At 38.1% G+C, this 19,945-nt stretch overlaps 2 protein-coding genes across 2 annotated transcripts; both read right to left on the reverse strand.

The window, feature by feature from the left end:
* Positions 1-1,029: 1,029 nt before the first annotated feature.
* On the reverse strand, positions 1,030-11,936 carry c8g (complement component 8, gamma polypeptide). The gene is made up of 7 exons (XM_017716220.2): positions 11,608-11,936; positions 11,241-11,386; positions 7,408-7,478; positions 5,165-5,272; positions 4,756-4,857; positions 4,602-4,637; positions 1,030-1,215 (listed from the first exon to the last, which is right to left on the reverse strand). The coding sequence occupies exons 1-7, from the start codon at positions 11,770-11,772 to the stop codon at positions 1,205-1,207; spliced, it is 639 nt and encodes a 212-aa protein (XP_017571709.1). The 5' UTR covers positions 11,773-11,936; the 3' UTR covers positions 1,030-1,204.
* A 599-nt stretch (positions 11,937-12,535) lies between these two features.
* Positions 12,536-19,531, reverse strand: msrb2 (methionine sulfoxide reductase B2). Its single transcript, XM_017718175.2, has 5 exons — positions 19,336-19,531; positions 16,272-16,369; positions 15,062-15,138; positions 14,784-14,931; positions 12,536-12,951 (listed from the first exon to the last, which is right to left on the reverse strand). Exons 1-5 carry the CDS (start codon positions 19,445-19,447, stop codon positions 12,847-12,849), a joined length of 540 nt encoding a protein of 179 aa, XP_017573664.1. The 5' UTR covers positions 19,448-19,531; the 3' UTR covers positions 12,536-12,846.
* Positions 19,532-19,945: the final 414 nt, after the last annotated feature.

Here is a 19,945-nt window from a genome sequence, read left to right on the forward strand (position 1 = left end):
ATACCTAGACTAGGAATTAAATCAATAAAAGGTGGTGAGAGGACTCAGTTGCATTTAGCAAGGCTCAGTTTGAATGTGTATGTGATGGATGAGTGCACTGACGCTTCACACACCCTTTGGAGGTTGAGGATGTATGTGCTCCATCTGAGCAACTGCAGATGTCTAGTTCACCTTGATTTCACACTCTACACACACATACACCTACACTTCAGGAATAGGAAAACAAGCATGAGAGTTCGATTTAAGGCCAGTAGCTAAAGCATCAGAACTTTCTGAGCCAAAGCAACAAATAAGGCATTCTCACTTTAACACATACATATTCATCCACACAGCAACAAGGGCATCTCAAACTTACTGTGTCACACTCATACACACACACACACACACAAAGCAGCAGATTTTTTAGATTTCCATATATGTAACATTTGTGTACATCATTTTGAGTATTAGGTCTATGTCTTAGAATCCAGCTTCAGACAGTAGCTGAGGGCAAACTGTTTGGCTGGTTATACTGGCAACTTTGCTTGGACATTTCTTCCTGGACATTTAAATTGCTGTGCACTTTTAGTATTTTATAACATGTTCTTCATTACTGAGAAGATCTTGCTTATTTTAAAATGGAGAGCCAACTGCTCTCCTATTAGGTGGTCTCTGACTTTTACTCATTACTTTGTAGTATTTTGACTGAGAGGAGTGTGTTTCCAATAAAGATTTAGGCTTTTACAGACTTCTAAGCTCAAATTTCTTAATAATCACTAATAAAATACAGTGGTGAACATGGTCAAGCATGTGTTGACAATGATACTGTAATTTGACTTGAAACTAAAAACAAAACATTTACCCTTATTTGTAGTTACTTGTAGTTTATACCCCCATGTTAAATTCAGCAAATAAACAGTTCTTGTACTGTAGAGTAACTTATTTTCACTTAGAAAATCAACTAAAACATGGAATTTAGCTAGAGGCACTCAAACTTTTGCATATAACTGTATTTATGTATCAGATTTGTAAGTGGGGTCAGTCACAATATTATGGCAAATATAATCTCATGTATTTGAATGTGCAAAAAAAAAAAAACAACAACTTTGATCTAATTTATTTTTTCCATTAACTGATATGCTGTTTATCCCTTCTTGAGGGCTGCAGAGTTGTTTTCCAACAAATGCACAGATGAAGTCCGGAAACACAGGGATTTGGTCGTATCTCAGGTCATAACTGGAACAGACAAAGGTAAGAGAATTCACTTATTAACATGGATAAGTTTTCATAATATCAAAATATGTGGGCTGTTACAGACAGCATGCTAACCTTAGGCAGAGTTAACTAGACAAAGACAAGCTGATGCATCTCTCCACTATTTCCTCACTGTGTTGATCAAGATTTCAAACTACATATGAGAGCATGTTAATTAATACCAAAAGCACAGAGAACAAAAAGTGGGCAAAATGTCAGGCTGTCTTATAACAGCACATACAAAGTTTTTACTGCAGTGTGACAATATCCATCCATCCATCCATCCATTTTCTAAGCCGCTTCTCCATCAGGGTCGCGGAGGGGTGCTGGAGCCTATCCCAGCAGTCTTCGGGCGGAAGGCAGGATACACCCTGGACAGGTCGCCAGTCCATCGCAGGGCAGAGTGACAATATATTATCTTAATTATGACATATTTTGTCACAACACGCTGTTATGGGTATGGTCACTTTTAATCATAGAAAGCCTGTACACAACAACTGGGGGCAGTCGTGGGCTGGAGGTTAGGGAACCAGCCTCGTGACTGGAAGGTCGCTGGTTCGATCCCCAGTGACATGACTGAGGTGTCCTTGAGCAAGACACCTAACCCCCAACTGCTCCCTGGGCACTGCGGATTGGGCTGCCCACTGCTCCGGGCAAGTGTGCTCACTGCCCCCTAGAGTGTATGTGGTGTTTCACTTCACGGATGGGTTCCGCTTCTCTGGGGTTCGGGTCGCGGGGGCAGCATCCTAAGCAATGAGGCCCAGACCTCCCTTTCCCCAGCCACTTCCACTAGCTCCCTGGGGGGGATTCCAAGGCGCTCCCAGGCCAGCTGGGCGATATAGTCATGCCAGCGTGTCCTGGGTTTTTCCCGGGGTCTCCTCCTGGGTGGACTTGCCTGTGACACCTCCCAAGGGAGGTGTCCAGGAAGCATCCTAACAAGATGCCCGAACCACCAAGCTGGCTCCTCTCGACGTGGAGAAGCAGCGGCTACTCCAAGTCCCTCCCGGATGACCGAACTTCTCACCCTATCTCTAAGGGAGAGTCCAGACACCCTGCGGAGGAAACTCATTTCGGCCGCTTGTATTCGCGATCTCGTTCTTTTCGGTCATTACCCAAAGCTCATGATCATAGGTGAGGGTGGGAACGTAGATCGACCAGTAAATTGAGAGCCTTGCCTTTTGGCTCAGCTCTTTCTTTACCACAACAGACCAGTAAAGAGCCCGCATCACTGCTGACCCAGCACCAATCCGCCTGTCAGTCTCCTGCTCCCTACAAGCTCCTACCATCACTCGTGAACAAGACCCCGAGATACTTGAACTCCTCCACTTGAGGCAAGAGTTCATCCCCGACCCAGAGAGGGCTCTCCACACTTTCCCGCTTGAGAACCATGGCCTCGGATTTGGAGGACATTTGGAGGACAAACTGTGGTTTGCACAGAAGTCCAAAAACCTAACACCACTCGGGTTCAGATCAGAGAGGCCATTCCTCCCAATCACACCCCTCCAGGTCTTACTGTCGTTGCCCACGTGAGCGTTGAAGTCCCCCAGTAGGACAATCGAGTCTCCAGGAGGAGCACTTTCAAGCACCCTTCCCAAGGACTCTAAGAAGGCTGGGTACTCTGAACTGCTGTTCGGTGCATAAGCACAGACAACAGTCAGGACCCGTTCCCCAACCCGAAGGCATAGGGAAGCTACCCTCTCGTCTACCGGGGAAAACCCCAACATACAGGCGCCGAGTCGAGGGGCTATGAAAAAGCCCACACCTGCCCACCGCCTCTCACCATGGGCAACTCCAGAAAAGAATAAAGTCCAGCCCCTCTCAAGGAGATTGGACCCAGAGCCCAAGCTGTGTGTTGAGATGAGCCCGACTATATCTAGCCGGTATCTCTCAACCTCGCGCACCAACTCAGGCTCCTTCCCCGCCAGTGTGGTAACGTTCCAAGTTCCAAAAGCCAGTTTCAGCAACCGAGGATCAGAACGCCAAGGCCCACGCCTTCGGACACTGCCGGATCCACAATGCACCGAACCCCTACTACTGCCCCTCCCATCAGTGGTGGGTCGAAGGGAGGGGGGACTCATGTAGCTCCTTCGGGCTGGGCCTGGCCGGGCACCATGAGTAAATGCCCGGCCAAAAGACGCTCGCTGGCGAGCCCCTCGCCCAGGCCTGGCTCCAGGGTGGGGCCCCGGTAACCCTGATCCGGGCAGGGTACACAAGTCCTGCTTTTTTGTTTTCATAGGGGTGATTATGGATCACACTTTGTCTGGCCTGTCACCCAGGACCAGTTTGCCATAGGAGACCCTACCAGGAGCTTTTGCTCCAGACAACATAGCTCCTAGGATCATTCAAGCACACAAACCCCTCCACCACGATAAGGTGGTGATCCATGGAGAGGTTTGAACAACTAATTTTGCAAAAAAGATCATTGTATTTGTGTTTTTTAGTGGTGTATTAAATCTCAGAATAATTCAGACATACATCGGACATTGTAAAAAATGGCTTTTATGGTTTTAATATGGATGTTATGTTACAATAGGATGTTATATTTTGCCATACTGTCCACCCTTACTCCAAAAACCCAGTTAGTTTACCCTGAGGTTGCACAACATCAATCAGGCAGGTTTGTAAGATGGAAAACCACATGACAGTGTCAGGAGAACTTTATTTGGCTTTGTTTAGCTTTCTTTGTTTGGATCCAAAGTTCGCTAATCAGTAACTCTTCAATCAGATTGAATAATCATACAAAACACAAGGACAGTGTTGTAAAAAACATTTAGAAGTAATGGAATTTCACAGGTCAATAACTGAACTTTGGGTTCTTTTCAAGCAGGCTTGGCATTTACACTCCCTGCCTACTTCATTAGAAACCCCTCCACCGTGCAGTAAGAACCTGTTGTGTGTATGCCCAGGTTGTGTATGCCATCCTTAGCTCTTCATCAATAGCCAGTTTCTGACCACAGAGCTGAACTTGGCTGGATATTTGTAGAGAGTGATCCACTCTCAACCTAGCAGTAGCACTGCCTTGTAAAAACCCAGCAACACCACTGTGTCCTATACATTCATACTTGCACCACACATAGTACCCTGTCAGTGTCACTGCTGTGCTTAGACTGATCCACCACCCAAATATCTGGACAGAAGCAGTCTGACTTTGACCAATGATGAATACGGTAGAGGGGCTATGCAGCAACAGATAGACTACAGTCTGCAACTCCTACATCATGAAGCACGGTTGGTGTTTCTAATAAAGTAGCCAGTTGGTACAAGTACAAGACTGGAGTTTCCAAAAAAGTGGACAGTTTGCAGATGTACAGAGTAGGTGTTTCTAAAGTGGCCTGTGAGTGGAAGTACAAGGAAAATATCTTTCTTACCGAGAGTATACTCTTTATCTGCTGATTGACAAAACCCTGAAAAGTGAACAATTGAAAAGAAAAAACATAGTTAGTAGTAAAGTTAACTTTTTTTTATTATAGGACTTTTATTTTATGATAATTGTTTATGATAATTTTGTTATATGAGCCTTACCATAATCAGGAAACTGGAAAATGACATCCAACCCCAAGTTATGTTTTTTCGCAAGTTCCTCAAATTTATCCACAATGGCGTCAGGAACCTGTGTAGATCGGCCTTTAATATAAAGAATGTTTAGTTAAATTTTAATATACGAGGCCTGCTATCTGTGTGAGCTTTTAACTGGGTAAATTTTTTGGGTTCCTTTGAAATCCAAAGTTCTGTTTTCCTCTGTCTGGTTACTTGTTAGATTTCTCATTAATGGGATTATATGATCAAGTTAAATGGACTGATTAGTCACACAGCTTTTACACTCTGTTATTTACAATGAATGCAATACACAATATGTTCAATTCTGTATTAATAAGCTGTAAAGTTGAATGCAATGATAAAAATCAATACATATTTCAGACAGGCTACATACCATAGAGCTTCATGGTGATTTTCTTCATTCTCTTGTAAACCAGGATGGCATAGGAGCTGTAATCTGTGTCTATGACAGTAATCTCAGTATTCATCACTGGCATGTTACCTACAGGACAGATTACAAATGGAGATGTCAGAAATGTTATTTGTGGACTTGTGAACTCCAACAGCATAAAGGAATTAAAAAATGTTTACTGAAGTCTGTGTTAAACTGCAAATTGTACTGAAATACAAACCCCATTTCCAGAAAAGTTGGGAAATTTAGTAAAATGCAATAAAAACATGAATCTGTTATTTGTTAATTCTCTTGAACCTTTATTGACAAAGGTATGACTGACACAGGTGTAATGAACAGATTTCCAACTTTTCAGCTTTCACTGACTGAGTTAATTGCATTTTGTAAATGTAAGCAAATGTAGAATTTAATGCCTGCAACACAATCAACAACATGATGACAGAGGTGGGTTTACTACTTTGTTACATCACCTTTCCTTTGTTGTACACTTTTTTTATTGTTTGGGAATGAAGAACACTTATTGTTTCAGTTTTGCAAGTCAATTTTTATCCATTCTTGCTTTATACAAAATTGCATTGTTCAACAGTCTGTGGTCACCCAAGTCATTCATGCTGTGGGCTATCTTTCGTTTTAAAAGTATGGATGTACTCTCTTGTCTTTGGCATGGAGAACTTGATGCCCATTTTTCAAAAACTGCTTATATGGCAACTGGTCTGAAAAAGTCCCAAAATGTGTGTGTGTGTGTGTGTGTGTGCGCACACCATATATGACAACTGGCACAAAAAAGTTCTAAATGCTGACGTATGCATGTATCTGTAGCGCACACACATATGTGGTTTGTTCAACGGGCAGTGTGTTGACTTCAAGTTGAACTCGTGCATCTTCAATTTCTGGACATGCATTTGACCAACCATGCAGAGCCAAATGATATGTCCCCAGTTACACATTGTCTATCATATGCACATTCTATTTCCAGCTAAACCTAACTGAACCCGCTGAAATCACATCTAAATGTAACTGAAGCATTCCCATTTCAATAAATGAAACTATTCCTGCTAATCTAAGGAGAATTCCATTCCCATGAAACACAAAGAAATTGCACTGAAATGTTTCACTATTGTTCCATCCACAGTTGAATTTTACATTTATTTAACAAAGTCCTTGTATAGTGGCTCTGCTTGTAACCACCTGTAAACCAACTCTAGTAAGATAGGTTGGACCCACATAAGGTACATAACACTAATAAAACCAATACAAAAGTGTAAAAGAATTTAATGAGTTGAGTTGGAAATGTGATAGTAGATTACGTTTAGACAAATTTTGTAAATAACGTTAGATAAATAAAATTACTTTACTTTGAAAGAAAACTACTTTACTGTGTGGAAATACATGTTCCTGATTTTTGAGTGTACTATGGCCCATGCCATATAAGACCCTAGGAGTTCTTTTCCTCAGTGTAAGTTGTTGATTGATTCAGAAGCGATGACTGCTGATACAGTCATCACATTGCTGATTATCATTGGCCTGTTTAAACAGGTCTACAGATCAATGATAAGATGATCTATTTTTCCCATGTAGGCTTTGAAATCTTTTCAGCCACTTCATGAAGTACACCTCCTTATCTACACACACTGTCCTTTTTATCAGCTAACTACAACTAACTATATAAAAATTCATTCATGACTAAATATTTCGTCTAAACACGTTTTAAGTGCAAAAACATAATAACACAGACCTCACTACAAAAGTCAATATCTGATGTATACAAAAAATCATCTAGATAAGCCAGAGGTATTTTGGATAAAAAGGTTAAAATGGAACTCTATGGCCACAATCACCTAAGGTATGTTTGGAGAAAAAAAGAGCAGCATTTGATGTCAGGAACACCTTGCTAAGTGTTACACATGGGGGTGGATCTATAATGCTTTGAGGTTGTATGGCAGCTTGTGGCACAGGAAACATTCTACAGCTAGATGGAAGAATTGATTCCATTCAAGAGGCATGAAAGTAATAAAAAAATATGGCTATTTGGCTACACTGGCACATAATAGATCTTTCTCTTCATAGTTTGTATCAGATACAGCCCTTCTGTGCCATTCAGCCACTTACAACAGGAATTTTTATGCTTAAAAAATAATAATCAAGTGTTGTCACATGGCCTAAGAAAATAAATATATCTGCCAGAAGTTCTGTAGTGGACATGTGGATCTGAACAGGTTACTGACCTTTCAGGAGGAAACGGCTGCTAATCTTGGTGGTCTCGTAATGTTGCTGGATTTCCCAACACTGATAATTACTGAAAGCAGGAGGATAAGAGATTTTTATGGTTACACATACTTCACAACACAGTAGTAAACATTAGGGGTTCACAAACTTAAGTCAATTCAATATGATGCAGTGGGGTCTCAATTAAATACATCTTTACATACAGCAAAACTCAGGAGTGACTGAAAATGTGACTTTTTAATCTGATGATGTTTCCATTTTAAGTTTAGAGCATTTAACAGTATAGCACTTTAAACTGCAACCAACAAACCACCCTTATGGTATTACAGTATAACTCCTCTGTAGAATACTGCTCATTTGTACAGCTGTGCAAATGTTAATTTTTATATCCTGCACATAATAATTATTATATGCCTCCTCAGTCCTGCATATACAAGTGTACAGATGTTCACAAATCTGTACACACGCATATGCTCTCCTGGGCTCTTTCTTATTTTTATTCTATTTTTTTATTATGTGCTTTAGTTAAATACCTCTTAGATAATCTGTTTGCTTGCCTGATCTATTCAGTAATTTACATGTCATACCTGTGTGCACACACCAAGACACATTCCTTAGATTTGTAACATAATTGGTGAAACAAAGTGGTTCTGATTGTGATTATAAATTTAGGGGGAAATGGGGGGGGGGGGGGGTGAGTCCCTTAAGAACAGTATCTGTTTACTGAAAAGCTGGAAATGATAATGATGCATAAGCCTTAAGCCTAAGATACCTTAGACTCTATATATGGAATGTATGGACTGATGGGGTGATCCGTATGTTTTGAAACAATTTGTTTACATACTACTGTTTTATTTTTAAAAATAAGAAAATTTCAGTTTTCCATAGGGCCTTCAAGTGCTCTGTTGTATCATGCAGTACACCTGCCTAGAAGCATCTACCCTCGTTTCTCCTTTCTCCACTCATCTCATCCGATTTTTCCTTTGTGATCTGTCTGTATATCTAATGTAAACACAGTTAGCTTTTTTTGTAATCTTTTTCCTTTTTTGCTGGAAAAGGTTATGAAAAGAAATCGTTTGCCTTTTAGACATTTAAATCCAAGACATTTAAATCTAAGAACTTTTTGAGCATTAAAACAAACTGTGCAGAGTTATTATTCAGCGTTCTGACTTTTCCATGTTTTCTGGGTTGCAGGGTTTGCTGAAGAAGTCATTCCTCTACAAAGATTATATAAGGAAATCATGACCAAACAGCTCATAAACTGGCAATGGTTACTGACAGGTGAACAGAGCATGTGTGCTGATTTGAGATTTAGATTTTACAGCATGTAGTAATTTTTCGGAGCAGTTAAAGTATGTTAGGTAACTTGTTGCCAAATTAATAAAACAAACAAGAATTGCATGAAGAACTATGTATGAGCCCTGCGATGGACTGGCGACCTGTCCAGGGTGTATCCTGCCTTCCGCCCGAAGACTGCTGGGATAGGCTCCAGCTACCCCCCGCGACCCTGACGGAGAAGCGGCTTGGAAAATGGATGGATGGATGGAACTATGTATGAGTATATAATACAAGTGTTTGTTAGCCATATGAATAGACAGTGTTGATCACTGTCGATACTGACAACGTTTGTATGCTGAAGTTAAGCCAGTGCAAATATGGAAAGATTAAAGGAAGAGGAATTTATTTGTTTAAGTGTTTTGTCATGTTTCAGCCTGCCCAGACGTAGGCCTAATGCCACAAACATGCATTATTGTTTCTTATATCCTACATGCATACAAAAATCAGCATATATAATTAGAATACCTAAATCAGCATAATAAGAGTAAAATAAAGGCAACTGATATCTTGTGAGCTCGTTTGAAGAACAAAGTTTGGTTCCAGATTCCTCATGGATGCCTCTAGCCATTGCATAGATTTGTTTAATTATGTCAGAAGCACCTGATTTAATCTAATGACGTACTGATTCGCCAAACCATGTATTGGATTATAACATAATATTATACTTTTCTGCAATGGGGTTAAACAAACTAACAACTGTGCTTCTCAAGCTCTGGAATATCTTAGATGAAAAGCAACCAGTTGGTTCTCATAGTCAATGTATTGGATGCAGGAGAAATGGGCAGACGAGAAGACCTGTGCGATTTTGACAATAGCCCAATTGCAGTGGATAGATGACAGTGTCAGAGCATCTCCAAAATGGTAAGGCTTGTGGGGTGCTCCTGGTCACTAGTGGCAAGCACCTATCAGCAGTTGTCCGAAGAGGGACTAACCAGATACCAGTGACACGATGTTGGGAGCCTAAGACTCAACAACACATAAGGGCAACAAAGGCTGTCCTGTCTAGTCTGAACTGACAGAGGGGCTACCGTGGCATGAGTCACAGTAATGTTTATAAATTCCTTGCATGTGCAAGCATTCTGATATTTAATGATGGTTAGGAAGAGAAGGAATGTGTCATATTACACGCTGTGTAGGGGGCTGTGTAGCTGCAGACCGCTCAGAGTTGCCTATGCTAACCCCTGTTGAAAGTGCAAACAAGTGTCGGAACTGGACCTTGGAGCAATGGACAAAGGTTGCCTGGTTCGATGAGTCTGGTTTTCATTTATATCACATGGACGGCCAAGTTTAGCTTTTACCTGGGGACATTTCCACTTGACAATAATAGCACTTACAATTGACTGGGGCAGCTCTCACAGGGGAGAAATTTGATGAAAAATTTGACAAACTAAACTCTTTAAAAGTTCCTGAGCTCTTCAATATGCCAGTGTTTCTCTAGGGAGAACAGGTAAATGGCTTTGTGCTTGATTTCATACACCTGTTAGCAATGGGTGTAGCTTAAATAGCAAAACACACTAGTTAGAAGGGATGTCTACATAATTTGGCCATGTAGTATGTAGGACAATAGAACCATAGCTGACCAGACATTTTTTGAACCAATCTCAGCACAGTAGTCTCACTGAAATGTTTGCTTTCAGTTGAACTTTGTTGTTCAAAGATGGCTGAAACCCCTCCTTCTTCTAACACCCTATAAATTCACACTCTTACCTTCCATTCACATGACAAAGTGTATGCAATACCCTCTGCCACCCCATCTTCTCCCTGTTCCTCAGTCCTACATCGGTCCTACTACAGCTATGAGGGGGATCTGGTCTTCTAACTACAGGCAGAAGCTGCCCAGAACTCCAACCTAAGTTCTCAGAGTTCTTCCCCCTCCCTCAGTCTGCCCTCACTCTACCACCACATGCTGAAGGCTCTAAACTCACAAACGGCTGTTAATGTGTAAAGATAGAGTGTATAATCCAAATAGACTATTGTTATGATCTGATAACAATGTCAGTAAAAAAAAAGAACAGATTTGGAGTTTGCCATCAGTTTTATGTTAATGGAACAAAAGTATGCATTACAAATTTGATATACACTAATACTGCCAAAAGTATTCAGTCACCCATCCAAATCATTGAATTCAGGTGTTCCAATCACTTCCATGGCAACAGGTGTATAAAACCAAGCACCTAGGCCTGCAGACTGCTTCTACAAGGACTATTTTGCTAAAAATGTTAGGTTACCTTATTTAAGCCTAATTCCTGACTACCTTTGTCGTTTTTGTAGATAAAAGGAAAACTTTTGACACCAAACATATCTTGGTTGATGGACTATGGGGAAGACTACATTTGTTTGTCAAGCTATTCCTTTAAAGCCTACACTTGAGGGAAATATTAACTTTGAATACTGAAGAAAAATGAGCAAACCACAAAACTCATCAGAGCAGCAGTTGCAAAGCACAGTCTATACAAATCAGCATCTCCCTCTAGTGGTCACTACAGGTACTCACAGTTTTGTAAATGTGCTCACTTTCAGGGGTGAGTTAGTGGAGGCAGGTGGTGTTAAGGTAATTGTAGTGCCTTCCACCTTAAATCCCTTTTCCAGAAGGTGCTGACATCTCGATGCCACAGTAAGCAGGTACCACTTCCCACTCATCTAGAATAGAAAACAACAGAGTAAAGGCTGTGATTTTTTATAGGTAGTCACTCCCCCTGTGGAAATGAAATACATTATTCTGTGTTCATTTATGTGTCATTGAGTTCCAAAATATAAATATTGTAACCTATTTTTAATATATGATATTTTGTTTGGATATTCAGCTGTTATTCATTATGATTGGCTGAATTTATTGATAAATACATGCTGATAAAAAATACCTGATGGATGTCAATGTCTTTAGCTGGTATGATCTCTTCTACAGACTTTTCTTTTGTTTTGTCTTTCGGCTTTGGCTTGAATCGCGTCCTTCTTCCATCCACAGGATCAAACATGCTCAGCCCCAGCAACACCAGCAGCAAAACGCACACACAGATCCGCATCATAACTGAATGTAAGTCCACTCTCTTCACTTTTTCATTCACGATAAGCTGGTAATTGGGCCCTTTTCTCTGTTTTAGTCTGTTCTGAATATGTTCCTCTCACAGTTCTGTCCTAGTATGTCTGCTAGTTATCAGTTGGAGTCTTTCTCAAACTCAGAGTTGACACACAACATGCAGATTGTAACCCCCACTTAGTTTATCATTAACATCCCTTTACTGGAACAAGACAAGAAAGGAGTCCCAGCGCCCCCCCAATTTCATACACACACACACACACACACACACACACACACACACACACACACACACTACAGACTGAAAAAAGTGATCTAACTCATTTCCACATGCATAAAATAAATTGTTATAATAATAACAATGAGAAGAAGTATTTTTTTACGTATATAGCGACAACATTTAAAAGCATAGAAAAAGTCAAAAAAATGTATTGAAAATAATAGTAACTATAATAATGATGACTAAAAAAACTAAAGCTAACTAGGGAACTAAAAGGAACTACGAATAAATGAATAAAAAAATAAAAATAAAACAAATAAAACAAGATGGACAAGAAATACAAATAAATAAATAATAAAACATAATATGCAAAAATAAATACAGGTTATTGTGTTTTTACGCAGATTAATTATTGTCAAACATAAACCGAAAGACACTTTTATTGATGAAATATTTTTTATTCATGTGGAAATGATGTACACACTCATCAGTGCCAGCTCCGACTATATTCCCACTTACATTTCATCAATTCTCAGAGTTAAATGCTTTATTAAATTGTGTCTGCACAAATAACTGTACAAGCACATATTTGAAGCAGCATTGTTTATCAATGCACTAACAGTACAGAGAATATAGAAAGAGAAAGCACAGTACATAATACAGAAAATGAAACAAGCTTGCTCTTTTTTTTTTTTTGGATATCAGCATAAAAGACGACACCCAGTACATTTAGATAAACAGTGACACAGAAGATTTTCCAAGCTTCTGAGAGCTCACAGCCTGGATGTATATTTATATCCCCTCCAGGGAAACGTCTTTGTGGGATTGTGTCAGATGTATGTGTTAGTTTTCTCTGGGTTTGAAGTTCAGAGCAACACTGTTTATGCAGAATCTCTTGCCAGTTGGTTCAGGTCCATCATCAAATACATGACCAAGATGGGCATCACACTGCCAAAACAAACATGTTTTATTTTAATTGATAAGAACCTGAATTAGTATGACATATAAGAATTTTCAGCCATATGTATATGAGTCTTGGGAGGCACTAGGCTCATAGTTTAAATGTTGCTGTCCAAAGAAAACATGAATCTTAATTTTACAGGAGAAAGCAAAACATTTTCTTAACTTTAAATGCAAGTTAACATAAACAGGTTTAATTCTCAGTGATTTTGAAGCATGTATGTTGGTCCTTTCATCATGATTTGTCACAATATAAAGAACAGCTACAGCAGCTATTCCAATAATGCAAAAAAGTATATATATATATATATATATATATATATATATATATATATACATACATACAGTACTGTGCGAAAGTTTTAGGCTGTAACGCGGAGCGAGGAGGCGTATGCACGTGCTGAGATAAGCGACTTTTATTGAGGGCAAATCCAGGGTCGTGGTCATGACAGTCCAGGTTCATATTACCAACATGGAGAGATCGTGGGAGAGACATGACAAAATAAATACAGACTGAAGTATAAGACAGAGGCCGGAATAACAAAACATCCAACAAACATGCAACAAACATACATCCTAACAACAATTCAAACAAAGACCTGCAACCAGACAGGGGAAAACATAGGGCTTAAATACATGAGGGTAAACGAGGGACAGGCGAAAACAGGTGGAGACAATCAGGGCTTGAGTCACGAAACAAGAGGACAGGACTGAAAACCAAAACAAAGTGCATGGACAGGACTGGGAAGTAAACACAACAGGAGCCAATCATGACATAGGCATCTAAGCTAATTTTAAACAATTGACCTCAGCAGTGAGTTTATCACAATATACATTAGAATAAAGTCATATTCATAACTCAAATAAACATAGAAACAAAAGTAACAAGAATTTCTTGGGTCCGTATTTTTCCTTGACACCTTCACAGCCACCACAGAGACTTGTTAATATCATCAATTACATCATGAGCACAATTTACTGAAGCACTGATTGGTCAAACCAGGAGCTGCTTTTTAACTACATATAATACTGGGTTAAACAATGGTTAAACAAACACACTAACATCCATAAAATCATTATTTTATATATATATATATATATATATATATATATATATATATATATATATATATATATATATATAATGTATATAAAATCATTATTAATAAATATTTTATAGATTTTGTTTATTTAAATATTCACAGCAAATAAACACATACTGCACAGATAAATAGATGTGAGACGTTTGCACAGTACTGTGTGTGTGTATATATATATATATATATATATATATATATATATATATATATATACACGCATACACACACACACACACACACACATATATAAAATCTATGGCTATAAATACACGACTGCATAACAGTAACTCAAAACTGCAGCCACTTCATTTTAACAGCCCAGGTGTTGGGATGACCCAGGGAGAATATACTTCGCCCAAGCTGTTCTTATGAAGATCTGTAAAGTTTTACTGTAACCACATAGTAAACAGGTAGTTCCTGTTACTTTTGGTATCCATGGCAGTTCTTCCCTCTGGAACAGGTCCCATCAATGACAGGACAAATTATAGCTTAATTTATAAATACTTTTGACTGAAACATTCATTAAAATGTTGTATCAAAATGCATATTTCCCAATTTAATTCAGCAACTGCCCTTTGGCTTCTATTATAAGTATATTTAAAGTCACCTGGTTCTCTCTTCTTTTCTAAATTACTGTCCATGTTAATTAATCATATGATACAGATACATCAGATAGAGATTTGGTTGAAAAACACTGGAGTATTGTTTTAATGCACTCACTTGCTTGCAGAGAACTTCTGTTCCTATGCTTCCGAGTGAGTTATCAGGACGGCGCACAATGCTAGAGTGACTCTCGTCTCTCTCCCACGTCCTATGAGCCTCGAAAAATGAGGGCCAGCCGGTTCCAGAGTCGTATTTTGATTCTGATCTATTGGAAATATTCAGAATTTTTGTAGAGACGGAAAAAGTGATCTCACAGCACTTTAATCATTACAGTGAAAGATTATTATCTTTTTAAAAATTAAGCATAACCACACAGAGCTCCATAAGGCTTTTACCGGAAGAGCGGTGCGTCACAGCAAACACAATGATACATCCCCACTTCACTGTGGTTTAAGTATATTCCACTGAACGGCTGTATGATAGGAAAAGATTTGACAGAATTATGAATCATGACTGGATATTGACATGCTGATTATTGATCATACAGCCACTTGGAAAGGGGACTCAGTAAATGCCAAATAACTATTATTTAATAATTATTTCACAACTGTAAATTCTTCAGCAACCAAGATGAATTTTTTTTATGACCTACTATGAATTATTCACTATCTATGATTAATGTTTTGGCATCTATGAATTTTTCAATAAATACTATGAATTTTTTACTAACTACTATGAATTATTCGCTATCTATGATGAATTTTTTGGTATCTATGAATGTTTCAGTAAATACTATGAATTATTACTAACTACTATGAATTATTCACTATCTATGATTAATGTTTTGGCATCTATGAATTATTTACTAACTACTATGAATTATTTGCTATCTATGATTAATTTTTTGGCATCTATGAATTTTTCAGTAAATACTATGAATTATTACTAACTACTATGAATTATTCACTATCTATGATGAATTTTTTGGCATCTATGAATTTTTCAGTAAATACTATGAATTATTACTAACTACTATGAATTATTCACTATCTATGATGAATTTTTTGGCATCTATGAATTTTTCAGTAAATACTATGAATTATTACTAACTACTATGAATTATTCACTATCTATGATGAATTTTTTGGCATCTATGAATTTTTCAGTAAATACTATGAATTATTTACTAACTACTATGAATTATTCACTATCTATGATGAATGTTTTGGCATCTATGAATTTTTCAGTAAATACTATGAATTATTACTAACTACTATGAATTATTCACTATCTATGATGATTTTTTGGTATCTATGAATTCTTCAGTAAATACTATGAATTATTTACTAACTATTATGAATTATTCAGTATCCATAATACATTATTCAGCAACTAGTAAAAATTATTATCTACAATGAATTGTTCTGTGATGAATCATTGATGATCAATCATTACTAGGAATTATTTAGTAATTACTACATATTATTCAGTATCTACTATGACTTATTCAGTAACTGCTAAGAATTATTCAGTAGCTTCTTTGAATTATCCAGTGTCTACTATGAGTGGTTCATGTTACTACTAAACTTTAACATTTGCACACACCACTTCTGTGCCTTTCTCTCTGGTGACCACATACTGCTCTGGAGTGAGTTTCTTCTGCCAGTCTATAGACTCATCATGTCTGGTTAATGATAAAAGATCTGTGAAAACAAACAAAAAAAGCATTGATTAACCCTCAAAATCCCAGGCTTATTACATATTAAGGCTTATTACGCAAACTGGCTGAGCTATTCCAGGTCATAGAAGTGTGTAATAAAACTTTGGGCCTGCCGGCTGGCCCTGGCCATGTGTTTGGTTAATGAACCTGCAGGATTTAAAGCACAGCATTGGTTAGAAGGATAGCATACAAAAATTACTGTTGTTATTCAGAATCAAGGAAAACTGCAAAATCGCCATGGCTAATTAGGAAATAGACTGCATTTCAGTGTTTGAATAAATTAGACAGTGTTTCTTAACGAAATCTCAGTTTCATAGGTAGCAGTTTATTAACAGAAACTGCAAATAAAGCATTAGACAAAAAGATAGTTTGCCATATGAATTGTAATGATTTTAGATGAATTATTAATCCAAAGTATGAAATAATTGACTAGCCTTAAACTTTACATGATCTGTGATGTTTCTCTTGTTTCACAGAATTTTTTTTCACAGTATGCAAATTGTATAACAACTATATTTTATATGATCCTCACTGTTTCAGTTTCACCCTGGGAATTGAACTAAGGCAGGGGTGTCTAATACTATCCACAAAGGGCCAGTGTGGGTGCAGGTTTTCATTCCCAACAAGAAGAGCACACCTGATTTCACTCATTTAATCAGTCAGTCTCAGTATTTAAACATTCATGAATGCTCCTGCTTCGCTGTGTGAAAATCTGCGGCCACATCGGCCCTTTTCAGATGAGACTGGACACCCCTGAGCTATGGGGTCATCGTTCTTTTGCACCCCCTTCAGGTGCCGTGCTGACTGCCAGTGGAGATTTCACCTTCAGATCAACTCCAAACTGTAATGGATGCACGCATCACCACAGTGGTAAGACTCCCACCTCCAATAAAACACTGACAATCTCTTTAAGAGGACATGACACTGCAGAAAGTGAATGTGAAATTTGGTGATGACAACTTCCTAAACAAGGTTTTGTTGCCAAAAACAGGGACTTGTGCATGGCTGTGTAGAGCTCAGAGGTATTAATCATTGCTTCATAGGAATTAGTACAGTCAGTAACATAGCCAAGTATGTTACAGATTGAGATTCAGATCCCTGGTTGGATAGTAATAATTTTTTTTGGTTGCCTTGTGAAAAACTCAAGACTACCTTTATTTTTCTCTGACACAGAATAGATCTGTTTTCATACGAGTGATGCAAAATACTTTGGATTGTTTTAATTCACATTCGTGTAGGCCTTTTTTCCCTTTAGCCGTTGTCCCCAAAAATTGTCTGTGCTTGGACAGTCAGATACCACATAGTTAAGTCTGTATTTTAGATTACTAAATAAATTAACACAATGTGAAGCAAGTATGTGGTGATTTAGGCTTTCTGTTTGTACATGTAAGCTATATAAGGATAGTAGCTTCAGTATAAAACAAAGGCCCAATCCCATTTCATGCCTTGCCCCACCACACAGCCTTTATCCTTCCGTTTTGCGCGCTCACGCCTAGGGGTAGGGTGTGTTGATTTTTATTGAGATATAGAGGTAGGGTGAAGTGTTTGGTCTGCATGGCCCTCCAAACAGATTGTTTTTTCAGAGAGAGTGTTATGAAAAAAACAGCAAGATGTCTGTGCAAGTGACCAAAGAAAAATTATGATAACCATTGTATTGTCTTAGTTTAATGTTGCTTCAATGTATTATGGTCCTATTCTTCATAACAAGCATTAAAAATTTCTAGTAGTATGCTGATATTTGTTCATAATTCATAGTTCATAGTACATTATACCCCTTCATATTTATTCATAGTTCATAGAACTTTATACCCCTTCGTATTTATAACATGTACATTCTTGTTTATAACCTGTATAACCCCCTTCATGTCTATACCCCCTCATATTTTTAACCTGTACATACTATACTTACTGTACTATACACTGTAACATACATATTTATATTTCTGCTAAGCACTTCTGGATGGATGCAAACTGCATTTCGTTGCTTTGTACCTGCGACATACGCAATGACAATAAAGTTGAATTCTATTCTATTCTATTCTATTCTATTCTATTCTAGTCTATTCTATTCCATGTGTTGCAAAACTTCCTTAAATTTGAATTCTTAAATAGCGCTTCACACATCAGAACTGCTGCACTATTTAAGGTGAAACGGGAAAGTTTGATCAAGAAGCTGGTGAAAAACTGACTTCAACTTCATACACAGCACTGCAGTGTTCCTTTTCGTTGGGTGGTCCCATTTCATAGGGAAAGATTTCAACCACTAACCCTTGTAACTCAGTTCCATGATACTCGAAAACAAGCGGTAGAGGTAAAAAATAAGAAATGGGTTTGGGCCTAAAGAAACAAAATTAAGACAGCAAACATGTTTTTGCTGAGCATCCACTAAGCTGCGTAAGGTTTTTAATTCAAATGGAAAAAGTAGCATTTTTAAGTCGGGAGAAAAAACTTGCAATTACACATTTCCACCAGAGAGGTCTCTATATCAGCTCAACCTACATAGTGTAGCTTTAGAGAAGTCAGTTTGTTGAACACAATATAGTTTCTAGTTGAAGTTTTTGCAGGAAGATATTAGCATTCAAACCTGAATGTTGCTTGCATTTTTCACCATTTGTCCAAACTTGGGATGCCAAACATGTTTTGGCTGACTATATTTGAGCCAAGAGGTAATTTGTGCAACCTTTTCCCCCCACTGAACTATTCCTTTAATCCTCATATAATTTAGTCAAGGCGCTGCCACTGTATTGACCTCAGTAGTTCAGACCAATTTCCAATCCTGATCCTTCATTACTTGTAATTTACATATTTGAATGTTTCTTGTTCTATAACTTGATTCAACTAATCAGCCTTTCATTAAGATAAAGCAAGGATGTTAGAGCAGGAAACACTAAAATGACACATTGACTGGTCTATAGCTAATACAGAAAAAAACACAAAACACATTCTTACCTGTTGTTGTGCAAAGTGGTCGGATCAGTATAAATCTCTTCTTAGAGAATACCAATTTTGCTGCAGTTCCATTAGAAATCAAAGGAATAAAGCGAAGCAGAAATCGAGACATCTTACAGAAGGAATTGAACTTCACCCCTCCTCCTGAACAAAAGCTCAGTGACTGCACTCTGAAGCCTCTGAACTGAATATTTTTACTGCTGCTTACTCCACGTGCCCTCCCTTGCTCAATAGCCAATGTGAGACTGCTCAAAAACGTGTTTAGAGCTGATAATGTAGGTCAAAGTTAACAAAAAATACCATCAGCTTCCAGCCACACGGTAACGGGAACTGATTTGACATGTAATAGCAGCCACTGCTATTAATAATTAACATCCAGTCTTCTTTTGCTCTTATCATTTCATCTTAAACACTTGATAAATCCATCTTTGACACTGAAATCTACATAAAGCTTCCTGTGGTGTTTACTGCAGCATGTTATGTTGTTGCAGACAGATTGCAAATTTGCCCAATTATTATTATTATTATTTAATTTTTTTATTATGATTTATTTTTCAAACATTCAGCATACTTCACTAGTTAGGATGTGTATGAAGTCCTTCAGAGTGGT

Source organism: Pygocentrus nattereri, chromosome 24 (genome assembly GCF_015220715.1).
Source record: "Pygocentrus nattereri isolate fPygNat1 chromosome 24, fPygNat1.pri, whole genome shotgun sequence".
In the NCBI taxonomy this organism is placed as follows: Eukaryota; Metazoa; Chordata; class Actinopteri; order Characiformes; family Serrasalmidae; genus Pygocentrus; species Pygocentrus nattereri.